The sequence below is a fragment of the Ursus arctos genome, unplaced genomic scaffold, assembly GCF_023065955.2.
Source record: "Ursus arctos isolate Adak ecotype North America unplaced genomic scaffold, UrsArc2.0 scaffold_6, whole genome shotgun sequence".
Taxonomy (NCBI): Eukaryota; Metazoa; Chordata; class Mammalia; order Carnivora; family Ursidae; genus Ursus; species Ursus arctos.
The window spans coordinates 44,251,174-44,273,505 of record NW_026623078.1 but is presented as its reverse complement, the minus strand read 5'-3'; the positions used below and the strand labels follow the sequence as shown (position 1 = coordinate 44,273,505).

General features: G+C 39.0%; 1 protein-coding gene across 2 annotated transcripts in view; it reads right to left on the bottom strand.

The window, feature by feature from the left end:
- SLC26A7 (solute carrier family 26 member 7) overlaps positions 1 to 22,332 on the bottom strand; it is a 113,803-nt gene that overhangs the window by 49,344 nt on the left and 42,127 nt on the right. For both annotated transcript variants that reach the window (XM_057307860.1, XM_026495763.4), the window contains exons 5-6: positions 15,613 to 15,777; positions 2,990 to 3,142 (exon numbers count right to left, since the gene is read on the bottom strand). In XM_057307860.1, the coding sequence (XP_057163843.1) occupies positions 2,990 to 3,142; positions 15,613 to 15,777 (318 nt within the window). The remainder of the gene's footprint in view (positions 1 to 2,989; positions 3,143 to 15,612; positions 15,778 to 22,332) is intronic.

Genomic DNA, 22,332 nt, shown 5'->3' with positions numbered 1-22,332 from the left:
TGCCACCCCCATGTTTTCCAGCCATTTTCACATTCTCTTTTCATTCTTTTTTTTTTTCTCATTCTTCTGATAATTTTAATAGATACCGGAAATTTCACATGGTTATGGCAGTTTGGTATTGGCTTGGAACTACTGATATACTATACTTTTTGTTAAAAAGAGACATACCAATTACCTATTTAAAATACAAATTTACCATGCACATGGCCAGAAAACAGGTATAACAAAATCACACTAGCAAATTAAGACATATTTAACAATTAATGCCCAATAATATGATTTTGTAGAGATTTTTCCTGTGTATTTCCGTACTCTGTAATGATATTTAACTGAATTTGCAGAGGGTTTTAAAACATCAAATACACTTAAAAAGCAAGATAGCCTTGAGGATTTTTTAAAAAGGCAACAAAACTGTACAGGTTATACTGTTAAACTTAAAAAATATTGTGATGTAACAGTGTTTTTAAAGAAGAGAGTAGTAGTTAAAAATTCAAGCTATTAGGTTAGAATCAGAAGCATTAACATATTCAAAAATTTCTAAGATGATTAATAAATTTTAATTGCTAATAATTTCCATGAAATATTTATATCAGGTAAGAAAATGTGAGCTGTAAAAGAAAAACCATAGCCACAAAATATTGGTTCCTTATTGAAAATGGAAGAATACATGATGTTCAATACCTACGGCCAATATTAAAATTAAGTAATTCAAGCCACTGAATTGGATTTCAGACAATGTCTTATTGCCTCACTCTATCTCTTTGACAAAATTAAACTTCTTTTATCAGCAGAATCATTGGTCCCTCTTCAATATGATTTTAATATTATATGTGTATATAAGACCAGCACTGCCCTTAGACTTGGGCAACAGGGTATCCCAGTCCAGGCAGGCCCAATGCTTTAGGTGGTTCTAATCTGGCCCTCCCCTAACTGTAGCCCTCCTCTAACTGTAGCCCACCCCATAAAATGAGAGCTTTGCAGGGTCAAGGGGATGTGCCTAATTCACCTGTACTCGTCTTTCTGAACCACACTTTGGGTACTCAGGAATCTACAATTTCCTGCTCCAATGGCCCCAAGCCTGCTCCCCCAGGTTCATCCTCCCTGTGTGGCCCATGAAAAGGCCAGGGGACAGTTTTGGTGATGAAAGAGTGGGGATGTGTTTGGAGCATGGATACTGGGGCTGGAATAGCCACACATATACATACAAATCCCCTTGTGGGTGGGACAGAGCTGGTGTAGGAAGAGAAGGGCCAGGCCAAAGAACCCGCTCTCCCCATGCTGCCTCATTCTGGCAGAACTCAAAGGAGAGGGAGAATTCTCTATTCTGACCTTTCAAGGTAATCACTATGGTGTTTTAGTCAAAATAGGAAAATAGAACCTGTTTTTTTGTTTTGTTTTGTTTTTTAAGAGAGAGAGAGTGTGCAAGCGGCGGGGGGGGGGGGGGAGAAGCAGGGGAGAGGGAGAAAGAGAATCTTAGGTAGGCTCCACACCCAACATGGAGCCCTACATGGGGCTCGATCTCACAACCCTGGGATCATGACCTGAGATGAAATCAGGAGTCTGCTACTTAACCAACTGAACCACCCAGGCACCCCAGAACATGTTTTCTTTAACACTTTGATTTATAACTTTCAAGTATTGGGGCCTGCATTAGTACTTTTACCTTGGATCTTGCAAATATTAGGGGCAACCTTGTGTAAGAATTACCTCTCCTTTTTTTTATAAGGATAAAGGATAATTCTTACTATTTTTGCATTGAATAAGTAATTTTTTATTACTAGTTCAAGGGCCTTGTTACCTAAGGAGATTTTCAATTTTTGGTTTCATGTAACTTACATAATAAAGCTTCCCAAGATATAATAAGATTTCTTAATACCTATAGGATTTTGGAATAAAATGGTATATTTCACAGTTGTTGCTGTGAAAACTACTAATAATCACAGCACCCTCCACTTTTATGGCTTATTTGAAATACACACAAACACACACACATTGTGACATATGTAACATAAGTTACATGGATCTCCATAAATTCTCAGGAGTACAGAATCATACAAGGTCTAGCTATGGAGAACAACCATCCGTCTTAGTTCTTCAGAAGTAAGTCACAGTCCTCAGAGATAGTTTCCAACGTGCTAGGCTTATCTATTTCTGTGAACCTATACCATTGCAGCAATATGACTGAATATTTCAAGAGGTGAAATTATTTTGACACCACTTGTTCTGTACATGTGTAACCCAAAGACCATTAAAAAACTAAAGCCAATTAATGATTGGGTTAGAAGACTGTGGTTGTGTTAACATTTCATTCTCTACTTAATGCTTTGTTTAATTAAGAGTGCCCATTAGAGGCTCTTAAAATTTCAAAATGTGTTTTTTAAATCATAATCCATAAACCTTAAACCATAAACCTTACTCCTTAATGCAAAGTATAATTCATTGTTTTGCTAGGTATAGCAACAAAAATATCTTAGAGAATCTGCCCTGGCCAGTGAAAACCATGAGTATCACTTCAATAAAGCAAAATTAGTTTAGTAAAAAAGTGTTAATAACTTTACCAATTATTAATGCACATTTGTCAACTGATAATACTTCTGTGCATATCATACAGATGCCACCTCAATAGGATATGATATCCCTTTTTATTGCTTCACAGAGAATCATTCCAGAAATCTTTTGAGTCTCACCCTCAGAAATGTCTCCTTATTTAAAATCTGAAGCTATAGGTTCTATTATTTATGTAAAAAAATTACAAGCGCATGAGAAATGCTGTGCAAATTGAAAACATGTGTTTCTCCTTTTTAAAATTATTGACTCACAATGTTTCCTGTTCTTACATTAATGTATAGCCACGCAAAATTAGCCCTCCTTTAATGAGAGACAGGAATAGCTGTGGGTTACTGCAGACAATAGAGTGAGCCTCTGCAGGTTACCCCAACAACTGGCAAGCGTTGTAAGACAGAATGCTAAATGCTGATTTCATACTTACCAAAACTAAATCGACAGGAAGAACAACTTTAATTTTCCTTTTAAACTGTTGGTTCAGCTCTTTAACCAGAATGAGCACGACGATACTCAACAAGGATAACAGCAGTGCTTCCAGTCGCACAGACTTGATGTTTCCAAAGACGTATGCGTAGGTCTACAGCGACGAGGAGACATACAAACAGAGCTCAGGGTCATCCACGACAGACCAACACCGAAATCCGGCTCCAGATGAGCTCAGTGATGTTTCGCAAGAATATGTTAAGGGGTGAGGTGTGAAGGGTGGGGCGTCAATGGTGGTCAGTGCTAATGCGGAGCAAGCTATAATTGATTTGCATGCACAAAATTGCTTTGTCGTTGACTCTTCCACTAAAGTCAGTGTTTGCTCCTTCCTACGTAAGGACGCTGCTAGAGAGAAGACTCCTCCAGGTCCTTCAATGGACAGAGATGCTAAAACTCATTACCTACATGCAGAGTCATCAGTAAGAACAGTGAGGACACGATAGGCTCTTCCTCAAACTCCAGGATCAAACATGCACATGCACTTTAAATATCTACGGATGCATCTGGAAAGTTAAGAGCTCTGCATAAGGAGATATTTGCATTTATCTCTATCTTCCAAATTCTCTCTTGCGAAGATATATCACTTGTATAATTTTAAAGGTTTTAAATAGGCCCTAAATGCTTATCTTCAACATGTCCCTTAACTCCTCCTTCTGTTCGATCATCCTGACTCTGAGTTTTATAAGCTCATTTCTATTTGTCCACAACGGATTCTTCAAGTCATTTCAGGTGATAAAAAACTAGCTTTTACTCCTGCTCACAGGCCTCTCTGTGACCTCTCTTTTTAGTATCTCAAATATAAGTTGACCGCAACTAAAAATACTGGATCAAAATATTGCATACACCATAGATCAAAAGAGCTCATATAGACTAGGTTCTTTAGCATCTCCTAAAATTCTGCTCATGAGGTTTCCTAATCAAAGTACTTAACCTGTCTGGTCCAGAGATCTGGTCCAGAGATGGTGTAAGAAGGTACATCAGGCTGTCTGAGCCTGAATTCTGGATGTTAAATGTTATCATTAACACTGTAACTCTTTCAAACAAACAAACTAAATAAACTCAGTTAAAATGGAGCCTCACCGAGTGAAAGGGACCAGAGTATAATGTAGGTAATCCAGAATTCCTTTTGTCCACACAGTTTAAAAACAAAACAACAACAAAAACCAAAGCAAACAAAACAAAAACAAAAATAAACAAACAAAACCTCCCCACTACTTGTGTGTCAGACACATTAAGGAATAATTAGGGATCAGAATAGCTTTACCTGTTATCTTTTTTTCGCAGTATTCTATTTTATCTCACACTACCAGGAAAGAAAATTAGGTACTACAATATCATAGTTATCTGAGGCGTAGACAATATTTTTTTCTGTCTATGTTGTGGATGATAATTGTCCACAGAATTCCTGCAGCAAATGAAGAAGTCACCCCTTACTCAAAGCCAAGGACTAAAATCCGAAATGCTAGTCCATGAAATATATTCTATAGGGGATGGGGTTAGAGGAATGTCAAGAAAATTTTGTCCAAATACATAGCTTTCTGGTGATTTAAGGACAAAAATGAGAATATCGTTCGGATGATTTGTCAAGAAAAAACACAAACATCCAAATGTTTTTAAGCATTTAGAGGATTATTCCTTCTGTTTTATCTATGGTATTAAAAGTATGCCATGACTGTGTCTGTATAAGAAAGGGGGGGGACTATGCTCAATTGCCAAGCCATACCAAATTTGCTGTGATGTGCATTTTGAGAACATGTGTTTGCAGTAATAAAAATGACCACCCCAGAATGAAAGGAATGAGAAATGCCCCCTAGGGTTTTTATTGTCTGTCTGGGTTAAACAACAACTTGTAGAGCAAAGCACGTCCCACAGGATGCTCCAGAGGAACGTGGGGGTGGGCAAAGGCTTGTTACAACCAGCATGAAGAACACAACAGAAAAGCAGGCTGATGAGGAGTGCCATCCTAATGCCTGCCATGTGGTCCCATGTCGAGAAGTCACAGCTAAAGTCAGCTTGTAGGCCATGAGTGGCCTATGGAGACAGAGATGGGAACAGGGATGGGGGTACAAACACGCATACACATGCACATGCCCGTTTAATGCAGGTCTAGGCATCCTAAGCACACATTAAAATTTCTCATTTCTCATATAAATCCAGTCATCTGAGAATGCTATCAGACACTAAAAATTCCTCCTGAAGAACATCTCTTACTTCTCAGACCTCAGAAGGGCAGAGGCAGTGTATATGTGTATGGATAAATAAATAAGCTGCTTCATCAGAACTGACCAATCCATTTAATAAAATAGGAGTTTAGCTCATTTTGAAACTATAATACTAGTTCTTTAAACTGACCATTACCATAACTTGACATAAAATGAAAAATATCGATATGTATAAAGAGATCTATTTGAGATATTTCAAAGAAAAAAAGTAGCCGATTCATAATACAGTTTCTTATTATTTTCTTTACAGAATAGACTTTTCTGAAGCACTTAACCGACATTTGCACCCCACACACAATTTTTTTAAAAGATTTTATTTATTTATTTATTTATTTATTTGAGAGAGACTGTGTGTGAGTGAGAGAGTACAAGCAGGGGAGCAGCAGAGGGAGACAGAGAAGCAGGCTCCCCCACTGAGCAGGGAGCCCAATGCGGAACTTGATCTCAGGACAGTGGGATCATGACCTGAGCCACAGGCAGCTGCTTAACGGACTGAACCACCCAGGTGCCCCAACAAGTTTATTTATATAATGTGTTCTTATCTGAGTTGGCCATTCCTGTTTTTTTTTTCCTTCGATGAATTCTCAACTTTTAGAACAGTGTCTGGCAGATGGACACTCAATAAATATTGCTAAATGAATAAATACTTTGGCCTAATGTAGTAAAAATAATAATAAATCTGTAAATAGGAGACTTTAACTTGAATAAGCAGAATGAAGAAGAGAGGCAGGACCCAGATTCTTCTTTTCTCACTATCAATCCTTGAGCTATACCACATTAAGGGCATTTGTAGTTATCATTTATTAATTCACTCAGCATGTTTATTGAGGTTTTATTATGTGCAAGGTCTTGAACTAAATATTAAAGCTACTATTGCAGGGATGCCTGGGTGGCTCAGTCATTAAGTGTCTGCCTTCAGCTCAGGGTGTGATCCCAGAGTCCTAGGATCGAGCCCCACCTCAGGCTCCTCCAATGGGAGCCTGCTTCTTCCTCTCTCACTCCCCCTGCCTGTGTTCCCTCTCTCGCTGGCTGTCTCTCTCTCTGTCAAATAAATAAATAAATAAAATCTTTAAAAATAAATAAATAAATAAAGTTACTATTGCAGTAAATTTCAAGTAATCAATTTTTTATATCTTCTATCATCCAAATCATCAGATTTTTAATAACTCCACTTTTATAAGAATGAAGCAAAATCCAAAGCTAAAAAAACTCATATTCAGGATTTAGTTAAGGGAAAAAAAACAAGCAAAGGAGGTCATACCCTTTCAATAGTTACTGAGGTCAGATCCATTCAACAGTTTCTCATTATGTAACTGAAAAAGCTAAATTATGTCCATTTCGTTAAACTTCGTAACGCGAAGAGAAAGATGTTAAGTTTAGAAATATTAATAAGTATTAAAAATGAATGGATTTTCTGCCCAATACTCAATTAACCAGAAATTTCTATCAACCAAATATCCTTTTCACCAGCATTCTTTTTGCTTTAGGTTTTGCTATCATGAAATCTCCATGACAGAAAAAAAAATGAATTTAATATTTTAAGTATGTAATCATTGACAATTCTTCATAGCAACGATGAGTATATTTCTGAACTATCTATATTTCTGAACTATATAATATGCTAACATATATTTTATGCCAAAAAGAACATATAAACCCTTTTGTATTATTATTAATCGTTCCTGTGCTATTTCTGTATTAGGAATCTGTCATAAATCACTTTATGTTTCACTAGAGAAACAACAGAGTGATGGCACAATCAGCAAACCTTAATAAAGCTGTCAGCATGCTCCTTTATAGTAGGTATAAAGTACTAATCTGTGATCCACGAGTCTTAATTCCCAATATACGACTTTGAGTCTGTTATCAAACACAAAACCAGGAATATCTCCAGAAAAAAAATCGTCACATTGATAAACGCTTGCTACCACGTGTTCAGACTGTGGTCTGAAAACACTTGCGGCATCATCTGTGCGCAGACGTGTGTCTCAGATTCAACAAGTGTGTCTATGAGAGACAGAAGAGGAGGGGACAGGAACGCAGAGCAGAGGGCCCTTTGTGGTGACAGAGGCACCGTTCAGTTGACGTAGCCACTAGCCAAGGAATGCCTGGAGCCACCAGAAGCTGGAAGACAAGGAAGGGTTCCCCTAGAACCTCCAGAGAGATCATGGCCCTGCTCATACCTTGATTTTTGGACTTCTGGACTCCAGAAACATGAGAATAAATTTGTGTGTGTGTGAAGTCACCAGGTTTCTGGTAATTTGTAACAGTAGCCACAGGACACTAACATAGTTACCAAGTCAAGTGCTTCTCCTTGCTGAGACAACTCAAAGAGGGTGTTAGAACTCAATTGTATTCCCCTAGAATTCATATGCTAAGGCCCTCATTAAGGTGACTGTATTTGGAGAGAGGGGCTTTAAAGAGGTAATTAAATTAAAATGAGGCCATTAGAGTGGGCCCTAATCCAATCTGACTGGTGTCCTTATAAAAAGACGAGATAAGGACATACAGAGACACAGGGTTGTGCATGGCCAGAGGGAAGACCACGTGAAGAGGCAGGAGGGTGGCCATCGCAAGCCAAGGAGAGAGGCTCCAGAGGAAACTCCCGGTGCTGGCACCTGGATGATTGATGTCCAGCCTCCAGAACTGTGAGAAGATCCACTTCTGTTGTTGGATCCACCTAACCTGTGGCCCTTTGTTACAGCAACCCTGGCAAATGAACACAGAAGGTATAGGCGACTCAGACCTTTCGCCTTTGGGATGTCATATATACTAGGAAATTCCGCCCCCCCCCACTTCAAGTTAACTAAGATATAAGTCTTTTTAAAACACAAAGTGAAACTAAACAGAAAGCTTTTAATGACTGTCACTAAATGATTAGCACCATTAAGAGAGAAGCCAGCTGATGGAAGCATCTATCCCAGACAAACAGGTCTGGTGGACAGCTGTGGTAAGGATCTCAACAAAAGTGCCTAATAAAGGCAATATTTAGAGGACACATGTCAGAGCCCAAAAGGCCTCAGAAATCAAGCTGTTGAACACACTCATTCTATTGATGTAGAAATCAAGGCTCCAAAGACTAGTGACTTATTCCAGGTGACTTGGCTTGCAAGTGACAGAGTCAAGACTGCGGCACAGCTTCCCCAAACAATAGACCAACACATTCACCATTTTACCAATGCCTCCCTCACTGTCTCTTCTTTCAGTCCAGCAAGCAATTGTTCCAAACTTCCCTGGTGCTTCCAGTTTGCCTTGGAATGTGGGGGGAGGGAGACGCCACCCCTTTGAAGGGGAAACCACGTTGCAGCATGCAGTCTTCGATTCTGGTTGTTAGTGGTGGGATTTGGTGGCACGGGGCACTTCTCAGGCAAGCCAACTCTTCTCACCCTTGGCTTTGCATCTTCAACATCAGGAGCGGAATCATGCAAGGCAAAAAAGCCTTCTAACTTGATTTTAAAGCTGTGAGGACTGGGACCACGGCTGTTTTTTCTTCACATATTCATATTTGGCGAAAGTCTCCTTGCATCCAGTGCGTTCATCTTAACCCCTTCTCTCCACACTGAACAGAGAGCAATTTCCATATTTTTACTATCACATGCAGATGTGGGGAGGGCAGCTTGTGGTCGAAAGAATGGGAGAGGCGGTTTCGATATCATCACTCTCTAGAAGAGTAGGGGGACTAACATTTCTAGGCACTAGGCTATCTTATATGCAGTGACTCATTTAATTTCCCAATTAATACAAGGTGAGTATTATTGTTTCTCTTTTGCTCTATCCCATTTCCCACCTTCAATTACACGACCTGGCTTCCTTCATTAACATTATCTGGGATGATCTTGTCCACCAATCTCTCTCCTCCTGCTGTATTTCATGCCCTCCTCAGTATTTCGATAAAACTCCATAGGAACGGGGATATTATTTTTCAACCACATCCGCAATGCCTAAGAGGCAGTCAGTTAATATTTGCTGAGTGAATCTATTCTAGTGGTTTTTGAACCAAGGATGCATGCATACTAATCTCTTCCCATCCATGTGTAGTTCCTAACATCTCCCCAGATTAGTCTGTTGAAGATTTCTGGTTTTGAAGCCTCACACTTAGTCCAACTCTCCCACCTGGCAGGTGGGGAGACAAGCCCGCTCAGCCCTGGCTCTTATTCTTAAAGGCAGCTTTCACATCCTTGGGCCCTTTAAACAAATGCCCAGACATGCCCTCTTCCTGCCCCAACTCACTTTCAATTTCATTATATTTGAATCCCACCTCTAAGCAGATATAGATTCTGCTTGGAGATCCCTAAAGCCATATCCAATCCCTGCAAAATTGATGTTGGTACGAGTTCTCTCTGTTCTTAAGAATTTGATGTCTCCTATAAACTTTGCCTACATATCATTGTATCATTAAACATTTTAGGATACGAATTGTTAAATCAAACTCCTCAAATCCCTCTACTTCTTACAGTAGTGCAAACAGAAAAACAAGAGAAATATATTAAGCTGAAAGCTTAACCCTAGGCTGTGTTTTCATGAATACAAACAAAACCTCCAAAGGTAGAAAAAAAAACATTCTATTATTTTTTTTTTACACAATTATATGCAAACTTCTGATCAACAAGTGCTTGTCACACTGGGAATAAAGCCATTCACTATTGCTTTAAGTGATAAATTAAGTCTGCAACCAAAATGTGAACTAGGCGAAGTATGGTATGTTAGACACTAGAAACAACACAGCACATAAAACTCATGACACGTACAACCAAGCTCGCACGGCCTTGGTGGCACCCAGCCATCCCTTGTTTAGAATACAAAGTTTAATTTGAATTACTTGAGCATGGATTTTGTAGTGCTGCATTTTTCAGTGAATTGTGGGGCATAGAGAGACTCAGCCCAAGATGGTTGAGTTGCAAAAACGTCTGCCCTCTGATTTAGAATTTTAAAGTAACCTTTGTTACAAATTCCCATATAATTGTTCCATATCCAAATTAAACCTGCCACATTTTCTAAACCCAGCATCACTGATTGAATCAAGCTGCAGACGAACATTCCTTTCCTCTCCTCTTCAATTTATTCTGTCCACTTTTCAGGGTATATTGAACATCCCTGCAATTCACAATAGACATGTTACAGTAACTGCAGAGAAAACATAGGCTTTCATAAACCACCAAAGCGTGTTCTTGATTCAGAATTCCCAGAGGACCTAGGTCTTCAAAGTAGATTTATTCTCCACATATAAACCTCATTTGTACATATTTAATTGTGATCTCATTCGCTGTTAAAAAAATGTTTCATTGGCTCTGATTTCCTTCTGACGTTTCTATCCCATTTTATTAACATTCTTCGTTCCTGCTCTGCAGCCTTCAGGGATGTGCAGACTAGAAAAGCGCTTTGCTTGTACTTCAGGGATGGGGTGGGAATGAAACTATTTTTCAGGCCTGAAACTCCTCAGATTTAAGGAAGGAAATAAAAACTTCCAAGAAGGGTAATTGAATATATTGCCAAGCTTGCCTTGTGCTCTTGGGTTGAATGTACAGAACTGTACATAATGATTGAGAACCGTACTCATATAAAGCCATGCCAGTGAGGCTGACTCTGCCAAATTTATCACATGTTGCTACAGCCTGACACACTGGCGCCATCGCAAAGAAACCCACATGTGCTAATAGGAACTAGGAATTTTTGTAATTTTTATTGTGCCTTTCAGGGAAACATCCTTTCTAATAAAAGATACATCATCATTTCTCAACTTAAAAAAAATATTCTATGGAAGAATTAAACTTTTCCCTCTTCTCTGTGTGGGGAACCAACTATCAGTCAAATATTTGAATCTTAAGAATGACAGGAATAAAACAGTGTTAACTGGTGAGCCCGAGTCCCAAGACAGAATGTTATTGCTTCTGCTTAGTGTGAAATGTATGCCGGCACTGTTTATCATTTGTTAAGCGAGTTTTTAACTATTGGGGTGGTGAGCTGAATAGATGGAAATATTTTTAAATAAAAATAAAACTAAAAAACATAGCGTTTCTTCAATTCCGATGACTAACCCTTTTATGAACAGCAGATATAGTAATTTTTTTTAAGTTTTATAAATTTTGAAGTCATCTTTCTAAGTTGCAAAAAGAGGTATAAGTTTGTTTTACTGTTTAGCTTTGGTTATCTGGTGGAGTCCTCTATAGATTACAGCAAAAGCATCTATTTCTATCTTATTATTATTAATAGATAAAAGTATCTCTTACATAAGTAGCACTTTAAAACATCTTAAATTTGTTACATCCAACTATACATTACTAGTACAAAGATAATGGGTTCTATTTAATGAACACTTATTATGTTCCAGGCATTTCATTTAGCCAATGAATCCCAATAAGTATAATTATCACCAATTTATGGAACGGGCAACCAGAAGTCAAAGATAGTTGGTGGTTTGGTCAAGGCCAGAGTTATGACCTGAATTTGGGCTTCTAAGATTCTCAAGTTCTTTCCCCTGTTGCCTCTTTCTAAGGAAAAGAAAAGATCAATTAGTGTCTACCTGATTGTGTGGGCCCTAATAAAATCACCAGAGCTAAAAGTCAACTCAGAGAAAAAAACTGATTTTTACCCAATAAGTAACTAAAAAAGAATGTGCAATACTTCAAAGATCATTAAGAAATGGCCATAATTTAAAATTCATTAGAGCCATATGAATTTAGAGATAAAACTTGCAGAACAAAGGGAAAAGTAAAACATGATGTGTGAAGGGATTTAGGAAGGTTAAATAAAAAGATGAATTTGACCTAATTCTATCCATTTTTCTTGGGAATCAAGGAGCATAAGGGTGTACCCAGGGATCTATCTGCATATGAAGACCCTAGGAATTCTGAGAGAGGCGCTCAAAGGACCAGGGGCTGAAAGCTTTAGCAGGCTTTAACACTTATGGAAGATCCCTCATCTGGTGAAGCTCCTTAACAGGTAGAAGAGAAGTGGCCCAACTCTCTGATCTTAGCGGGCGTGGTGGCAAATGATCTACATGCCAGCTGTAGAAAGGGGAGAAGCATTAGGGCACAGCTACTTCTAAAGACCTATCAGAGGTCTGTTCTATAACCTGACAGGGCAGAACCTGCCACCACCTGTATCTGACTCAAACTGCCCTCTACAAATGTTCTGCCAAGGCAAGAACACCCAACAGCCCAGAGCATCCAAAGGGATGGAGATTTTAGATATTCAAACCAGAGAATCAGATTCTTCTAGTAGCACAGCATCAGGCATTCCCCAAGTAGAAGACACTGAAGAAACCATCCCAGTGGCAAAAAGGAGAGACCCCAACCTCCAGTGACCTCAGAACAGGATAAAGGCAGAAGGCTGTGTTTTCTCTCCCAGTTGACAATAAGGATAGCAACTATCAAAAGATATCAATACACATTTTGATTGGCCAAACTTGAATTCTTTTAAGAAAAATGAGTGTTCTGGCTGAGAAAATGAGGAGTGATCACTGGCTTATTGTGCAAGAGTCTCAAATAGTCTAGATATTAATTTATGTTCCAAAGATGATCAGCTAACATATCTTTATCTCCCACCAGCCTGAGTAGCTTTCAAAAAGGACAGAACAGTTGGGAAACCTCAGAGGCAGGAAGCATTATCGAGAAGTGAAAAATCCCCGAATGTGTTAATTCGCTCTCCTCTGGCTTCTCTGGTCTAATGGCCAAGGCCTCCATTTTTCCTCTGTTCTATACCTCAGTGCTGAGCTCAGCTCTGCTTCTGCACACACCCCCAAAACGATCCAGGGTCAAGTTAACATTTACATTATCATCATCAGGTTCTTCAGCCTAACTACCCCAAAGCTCACTTTGCAAATGCCCCAGTGCAACCTATGCATGATGCAAAATTTATTTCTTAATCTAAAGCTCAGATCACCACAGTTTTTGACATTAAAACATCCGCATTCGTTTTGAAACCCTGGCAAAGAATCAAAGCACCATTCCAACCCAGCAGCCTAAACAGCACAGGTCTCTGTGACGCTGAAAAGCAAAAGCAACTTTCTTCATTTTCAATCAGCACAAATAATAGCGATTTCCACCAACTGCATACTGTGAATTTCAAGCCAGCCATCTATAAATATTTTAAAATCTGATTTGGTTTCACTGTGAGAACTTAACCCCTGTCCCCAAAAGCTACACAGTATTTGACAGACAAGGTAAAGATTAAGTAGCTTGCAGTTTTCCTCACAAGAAAACTAAATAGAAAAAAACAAAAAAAGTCATACACAAAACACTTTAACATAGCATTTTATACACCTTACCACAAGAGAAACAAGCTGAAAGACTTAATGTCATTCTATCAGGCTACCCTGCTTCTTTTAACAGAACTAGAAAAAGGAGGAATGATTATTTGTGTGTGAATATTACTGAAAAGGCTAATTTGTAACCCGTTCACATTTCCTTACACTACACATGCACAGATGACCCCACCATTCAAGGAGGTCAAGACAGAATCCAATGCTGGTATGGTTCTCTGGTGTAGACCTGGTGTCACCAAAAGTCTTAACCGGACCAGTCACCTGAGGACTTACAGCTACTTTGGTCTGCTTTTGTTTGATCTGGAGCTTGGAATTATGTTGCCTCCAGGCTCGGTTCCAGGGTTCTTGTTTAGTTTAAAGCTCTCTATAATGAATGAATCATTGAGCAGGATATTACCTAAATAACAAAAATTCAGAACCAGCTTCCAGCTCCATGTTGCCAATTGCTGTCTTTATTGACTGCTTTATCAGTTACTCAGAGAAACACACATTTACGCAGATAAATAACACTACTTTTCACATACCAAAATGACAAATTCTAAAAAACAGTAATAATTAGAGTTGACAATGATACGGTGAGAGTGCAGTATTAATTTCACAACTTTTCAGATTGAAATTTGGCAAAAATCTTACACCCTTTTGATCCGGTAATTCCATTACTAGGAATTGATCCTAATGAAATAATTAGTGATGCAGAAAATAACATACAAATAACAAAGACCTCATGAAGCCATGTATACTAGTGAAACACCGCAAACCACCTCAGCATCGGGCATTAGATGAAGAAATTCTTGTACTTGTGTGTTAAGCTAATATTTAGCCTTGAAGATCAAGAAAATTGAGGGGAGGAGTACTCTCATTATAAAACATTACTGTTATTTAGAATGCAGCATTACATTGTGGGAGCTCAGAATGTGCCACCCCAAAATATGCCGCTTCGACATAAAGATGATCTTTAGTTTATTTTTTTGAGAAACAGCAGACACAAGGAAGCCCTGGACACAGCATATAAGTGACTCTTTTGTAAGAGGAATTTACACTCATGAAGGAAATCTCCCCTTGTAAGTGTCTCCCTCTCTGTACCAAGAAGGAAAGGATGACTCTAAGTCAAAAAGACTCTGATCAATGAAGAAGGAGCAACTTCCATCACGATAGCAAACCTTACCCTTGTTTACAGTACTTTTCCTGGTCACCTTCCCATAACCTGGCTCCCCACACCCTTGCCTCCTTTGTGTTAGATGAAGATGGTATTTACGCCCCAATTCGAGCCCCCTCTTTCAAGTTACTCATCTCTGAGTTTCTCCCTTGTATATACAATATACACGTTAATAAACTTGTTGGTTGTCTCTTGTTAGAATCTGTTTTTTTGTGAGAGGGTCCACAGCTCAGAACCTAGAAGAGTAGAACGAAAATCTTTTTTTCCTCCTCTACTACATAAAATTAAGTAAAATGAATCTTGCTTGCCCTCCAGTTAGTTTATTAACGAAACATGCATTTTCTTATAAAGCTCCATAGGATGTGACTCCCTGTGCAGTCCAAGAGTTTAGGTCAGCTTTAGAAAGAGACAAAAACAATGAAATATTATCAGGGTAATATTTTGAAACTGGCCATAGGTTCCTCCCTCAGGTTCAAGTGCCTTTTAATAACTGATTGTTGGCTATTGGGGCCCCAGCCACCAATTGTGACCAGGCCTGTGACTGGAGCCAAACCAGAGCTCACAATCCTGAATGAATGTGGTAGAATGTACTGTAGTTAAATTGGGCACAGTCCCAGTAGACGGCTTCCATTAGAAGTTGGCAACATTATCTGGCTCTCAAAAAAAATTCCAGTTATTTTTTTTTCTAATCATGACCCCAAATTATATCATACTCAATTTTTATCAAGAATTGCTTCCAAAATTAGTAGATAGAACTCATTAAGCTAGTTTCACATCCAAAATTACATTAAAAGTATCCAAAAGGTTGTATTTAAACCCACGCTCCCTTCATACCGAAAAATCTCAGTATTAGAATTCACCAAAATTCTACTTTGTGAAACACACTCCCAAAATATACGAACAAAGACATATGGAAAGCTCACGTAAAAGAATCCAAGTGGTCCAGATATATATGGCATTTTCATTCCCAAGAGATACTTGACTTGTGAAGTCACGACGTGGGTGGCAGCCCCGGTTGTCATCGCACTGATCACGGGCTCCGTAAGCAGGAATGTGGCACTGCCCAGTTGCAGCACAAACATGGCCACCTGAGAGGACAAAGGAAAATGACATTTCCCAGGGTCCCTAGAGGAATTAACATCTGACACATTTTCATTTTCATTCCATACAGACATAAAGAACTACGCGAAATGGGATTCTTAAATCTTATATATTCAATATCTTGAGTTTTCTTGAAAACATAATTAGGTTCCAAGACTTACCCAATGTTATTGGGTACAACGTAAGTGCTCCAGTTAAAAGGAACACATTGTCCTCCCTGAAAACTGACTTCTTTTTTTTCTCTCTTCCTAATCACATAAGTCACAAAAAGGGGAAATAAGCTCAAATCAGTTCACATATGGGGCTCTGTGGAGAAAAATTAAATTTGCATTATCATATTTTAATTTAAGAAAAACTCAGAAGGACATGATTCATGGCTCCACACCCAGTAGGCTTAAAACCTCAAAAGCACTGCAGAAAAAAAAGCTATTTCTTGAGTTTCTCCCAGGTTCTGAGAAATGGAAATACTTTTTTGACTAGAAACTCTGTCAAGTAGCTCTAAATGGCCAATACTAATAAGAAGATATGAGGACTTGTTATGTGGAAAAGAGCAAAAGACAGAGACAGATTAAAGGGATGTGAATTTAGAAACCCAGGAATCAGGAGAAAACTCATCTTCCTTAAACAGTCCCTTGCTACTCATAGCATCACGCTCCATGGCAAAACCACGTCATGACCAGACAAAATGATCAAGTCTGAACAGAAGCTGTGCATTGAGTTCTGCTGGGCACAAGACGACCGGAAGAATCAAAACTCTCCTCTCTCACTATTAACACAGCAGCAGTTAGTGTTCTTCCTTCGCCGGAGAGAAAGCTTTCAGAAGATGGCCCATCCTTTCACTGAATGCAACTGTGTAAACTCAGAGAAACTACAAAACATAAAATTTAGTATTTTGAAAGTAACATTAAATTACATCCATGAGTATCCCCACACTGGAAAAGGGACATCAAGTGGGTCATGTTGATAGAGGCTCTCAACGTGTTAATTATAATATTTAGGTCAGGTCTTAAAAGTCCTGCTGGAAAATAAGATTGATTACTAAAAATCAGAGGAAAGACTAGCAATGAGATCTCATTCCCTGAAAAGCTCACCGTGATGACAAAGAGAAGTATAAAGTGCTGATAACCCTAGAGAATAAATTGCAAAATACATCACTGTTATCATGTTGCAAGGGGCTTTGACCAAAAGGGATCGTGCTCTAAACTGCACCAGAGTACAGCTTCCCAGGCTCAAATCGGAAAACCTAAGTCCTAATCCTGGCTCCTAGCCTGACAGCCTAGCTGTGTGACTATAGAAAACCTCCTGAAATTTTCTGGACCTCCTCACCAACTATAAATCATCCCAGCAATGTCTACGCTGTCTTGTAGAATCATTATAAAATGAATATGAAAGAATCTAAGAAAGGGCTTCCAAACTGTAAAATGTGCACCAGGAACACCAGGAGGTGCCGTGCATGTTTACCCAGTATGGAAAACCAGCCACAGTTTTGAAAACATACAAGGGGCCACACCACCCTTCCCAACTCTGGAAAACTTGAGAGAATTTATCAGTGCAGAAGGACATGTATTCAAACTGTTTGCAGTTTAGCACCCCCCTTTTATTCAATATGCAATAGAAAAAAATAATACGGATCGCCAACACAGGAATCAGGCAACGTGCTTCTGCCAACATAGGAGACCAGAGTAGCAGCTTCTGCTACTAACATTTTTTTTCCAGAAACTATGTGTGTGTTTGTCAAAGCAGAATTGTCCTGAGGGAAATATGCAATCAGTGATATAGGTACAAATGGAACCCACTGATCTTCCTGGCGACTCTTGATTCATAGTCTGTTGATTTTCATCCTGAAAACATAATCAGTTAAGAAAAACATTGAACCAATTTTCCCCAAGCGTCTATCTACTAGTAAGTAAATTCCAACTTATGACATTAACTCTTACAGGCCCTAAGGATAAAATTAGCATATTATTGGGGTAAGATGAACACCAGAGATGGATTTTCAATCCGGCTAAATGCAGCCTACAAGCAATCCAGATCTTTGAAATTGTGAAACCTGTTTGCATATATGGAATTTTATGCATATGTGGAATGTTGGAAAGCTCTTATCTGGATGACAAGAAATCTTATCTCCATTTATTTTGAGAAGCAAGCTCTTTTGGGAGGCCTTGTATAAACCATCACCATTTTACCTTCTGTTTATTGTTTCCTAAATTCTAGCACCTTTCTAGAGGAGATAATGAGTTTTCACGGCTGAGAAACAAAGGTCACTTAACCTGAAGCTCCACTTGACCACTTCCAGCAGCCACTGGCCGTTAGTAGCAGCTTCTTAGTCATCTCCACGGCCTGAATGTTACAAATGGAAGGGCCCAGGAAAGTACAAGATATAAAGAGTTCAGCCTTTTCACACACTGAAAATGCATACACCTGCCTTACAAGAGAAACCAGAAAAGATGGAATACCCTCCTTTAAAACTTAGTCAAAGATTCAAAATGTTTCTGTAATATTCTACTTGTACACATTTTTATGCTTTAAAAAAAAAATCTTCCCAGCAAGAGATAAATCCCTAAAATGGAGAATTCTTGACTCCGAAAGGTCAACAAGCCCCTTAAGAGCTCATTTCTGATACAAACCATTGGGTATGTGAAGGATGACTGCAAACATGTGAGCTTTAACTGAAGAAAAATTACTCTTTTCTGGATGACGACCTTCTCCATAACCCAAGACAATGGCAGATATTTTAAGAAGGACAAAGAGGAAGAGGAAGAGGAAAAAGGAAAGAGAAGGATCAGAAAGAGAAGAGGAGAAATTTAAGAACTCTTCTTTTCCCACTACCCAAATTTGAAGTTTATTCACATCAAAATTAGGGGTCTAGCATATAGCGGCTGATGTACGTCAGCTTGAAGATGGCAAGCACCCATGCAACGCAGGTTTCTACGAATCTAAGAAGATTATTTTAGAACTTAAGTATATGAAATGAGGATCCTTCTAGACTATTTTGCTTGGAGGCCCCGTATTTAAATTTTATACCAATGTTAAGCATTTTTTTTAAGCTCATGACTTAATAAACAGCCACCTCAGCTCCTTTTACTAATAATATAGATGACAATAATTCTAAGCTGGCTGGCCAACTCCCAAAATTGGCCATGTGATGCTTTATGAGAAAATGATTTTATGCAATCAATATATTTCAGCTGTTTGTAGTAAAGCTGATGATCTGGGCTAACGCTGAAAACCTCTGACACACATTATCAAGGTTCACTGCGTGATACTATTGGGTAATGTTTCTATAAACACCATGTGTTCTATATAAATTGAATGCATCTCAGATTTCAGGCCATTTTTTGCAAGTGGCCTTCAACTAGTGAAAAAAGAAAAGAGTACATAGTAAACAACTGTCCTACCCAAGCAGATGGAATACAGCATGCATTTCAGGTTTTGTCAGTTCCTTTGCAATCTGGTTTTTACATTATACGAAGTCATTTATTTGTCTGCTCAATAAATATTTACTGAATACCTACTAGGGGCTAGCCGCAGCATTGCTGCAGAATACAATGATAAAGATACAGTTCATACTATAAAGAACCATACAAGGAGAGGGGAAATGAAAATGTTGAGAGGGGGCACTATTAACCAAACATATAAAGAACTGTAATGGAGGTGGACTAGGAAAGTAAAGTCTGAGAAGCTCTTTGGGTGGGAGCTAAAATGCTAAGAGCTGGGGCACCTGGCTGGCTCAGTCGTTAAGCGTCTGCCTTCGGCTCAGGGCGTGATCCCAGAGTCCTGGGATCAAGCCCCACATCAGGCTCCTCTGCTGGCAGCCTGTTTCTTCCTCTCCCACTCCCCCTGCTTGTGTTCCCTCTCTCGCTGGCTGTCTCTCTCTCTCTGTCAAATAAATAAATAAAATCTTTAAAAAAATCAAAATAAATAAAATGCTAAGAGCTGTGTTCTTTACTGAGCAGTGTGTGCAGGTCTGGGGAAGAGAGCTACATTGCTCATGACAATAGGAAAACAACTGAGTGCTGCAGAGGGATAGGGCAAAAAACCCCGCGTGGTGAGAAAACTTGAGAATCAAAAATGTCAAATGGATACCTATGGTTATACGCTATGGATTTGAGAATATAAAACCCTCCTCCATACTGTTCAGTGCTAAAAGGGAAGGAGCTATCAAGCCATGCAAAGACATGGATATATCTTAAGTGAATGTTGTAAGTGAATGGGGACAGTCTGAAAAAGCTATACACTGCACGATTCCATTTACATGATATTCTAGAAAAGGTAAACTATGGAGACAGTAAGCAGATCAGTAGTTGCCAGGGCCCTGGGAGTGCGAGAATGTGTAACAGGTACACTACAAGGAACTCATTAGGATGGTGGAACTATTCTGTATAAGACTGTAATGGTGGATACGTTAACAGGCATTTGTCAAAATCTGTAGATCTTTACAGCACAAGAGTGAGCCTTAATGTATGAAAATTTTAAAAAGAAATCATTTGGAGGTCAGGAGATCCCAGAATGGAATGCAGAAGATGACAAAGAATCTGCAACCACTGCTGTGTTTTCTATTTCTATAAATTTTGCCTTTTCCAGAGTGTCATTCAAATGGCATCACATAATATACAGACTTTTCAGACTAGTTAAATGGATGAAATAACCTCACTGAAAGGGGTGGCAAAAAAAAACTGCTCATGTGAAAAACTCTGGAAATGAGTAAAGTCTGTAAAACCAATGATGAAAAAGAAACACTGTAGTCCAGCTGATAATGTTGTTTCCCATGGGAAGAGGCGTTAACAATTCTGAAACCACTATACATATATACTGGAATTTAAAAATTAAGTAGATGGATGGTGAATGGTGGGAGCCAGGTTTCTCACTGTTGGAGAAGTTACAGAGCAGCAAGGGGAGAAGGCTAGGTTGATCACTGTGGTAAGGGATTAGACTTGGGGATATCTGGGAACTCATGTTTAAAGACAGATACAGGTAGTCTGCCTCTAATTTTTTTACATTTAGCAGGCTGTGCAATACATTTCCTCTTTGTATTACTTTTAAAAGCTAACAAGCCTGGGAAAATGCGCACTTCAAGTCCTGAAATATAAACTCAGCGTGGTAGGCAGTTATTCTCCAAATTTCCACTCCTGGTTATTCAATAAAACACTAATTTATGGGGGTGCCTGGGTGGCTCAGTCGGTTAAATATCTGCCTTCAGCACAGATCAAGATCCCAGGGTCCTGAGATCAAGCCCCACATCAGGCTCCCTGCTCAGAGGGGACCGTGCTTCTCCCTCTCCCTCTGCTATTCCCCCTGCTTGTGCTCTCTCACTCTCTGTCAAATAAATAAATAAAATCTTTTTAAAAACCCACTAATTTATGAAGGGATTTTGCAGATGACATTAAGGTTATGGCCTTTACAACAGGGAGAGTATCTTAGGGAAAAAATAAAAATAGATACAGAAAGATACATATAGAAATATATATAGATATGTCCGCATACATAGGTTAATAGACATACATATATTTCCTCACTCTGTCAGCTGACAGGGCTAGAAGCAACAACACCCCAGTTGCAGTGAGCATACCTAGCACCCAGATCTTGATCTCAGATGCTATTCCCCAATAAGAAGAACCAGGGCTCCTTGGAGAAATGGTTGATTCTAGGACTGGGGAAGGAAATACACATTATGAGTCTGGATTATCTTGTAGAGTCAGAAAGAAAGGCATTCCTCCAAAAATAAACAAACAAACAAATAAATAAATGGGGGGTATGGCAAGGAGGGACATAAGAGCCATCTGAAAGATCTCCCAATGCCCAAAGCTAGAGCAATTTGAGGAATAACATAAATAAAGTAGCATTGGACTATAATCCAAAGGATAAAATAAATATCCTTGACTCTATACTGATATAAAAAATTGATTACATTTTTTAAATAGGGGAGCTGGGAGATCTCCTGTGTAAATTATTATTCCAATAATCTACATAGACATTCCCCACTCCTTATCTCAACTCCCCACTTAAGGTAACTCCCACCTCTTAAGTGTGTGCTCTGCATATTGACTTCTTTCCAAAGAATACAGTATGGAAAGGGGGGGAATAAAGAAATTTTACATTGGAGTAACCTGACAAACACTAGTTCAGCCAAGTGATTAAGGTTAACATCAAGAATAAGTTATATTGATAGTCTAAACTTCGGATATGAGGTAATCAGAATGCCACTCTAGCTGTCTTCCTCCTAAAAATCCATAACCCCAGTCTAATCATGAGAAAAATATCAGACAAATCCCAACTGAGGGACATTCTATAGAATACTGACCAGAAGTTCTTAAACTGTCAAGGTAATCAAAAACAAGAAAAGTCTCAGACATTTTCACAGTTAAGAGAAGCCTGAAGAGAGACAGGACAATTAAATGTAACATGGTGTACTGGATACAATTCTGGAACAGGGGCGCCTGGGTAGCATAGCAGTTAAGCGTCTGCCTTCGGCTCAGGGTGTGATCCCGGCGTTATGGGATCGAGCCCCACATCAGGCTCCTCCGCTAGGAGCCTGCTTCTTC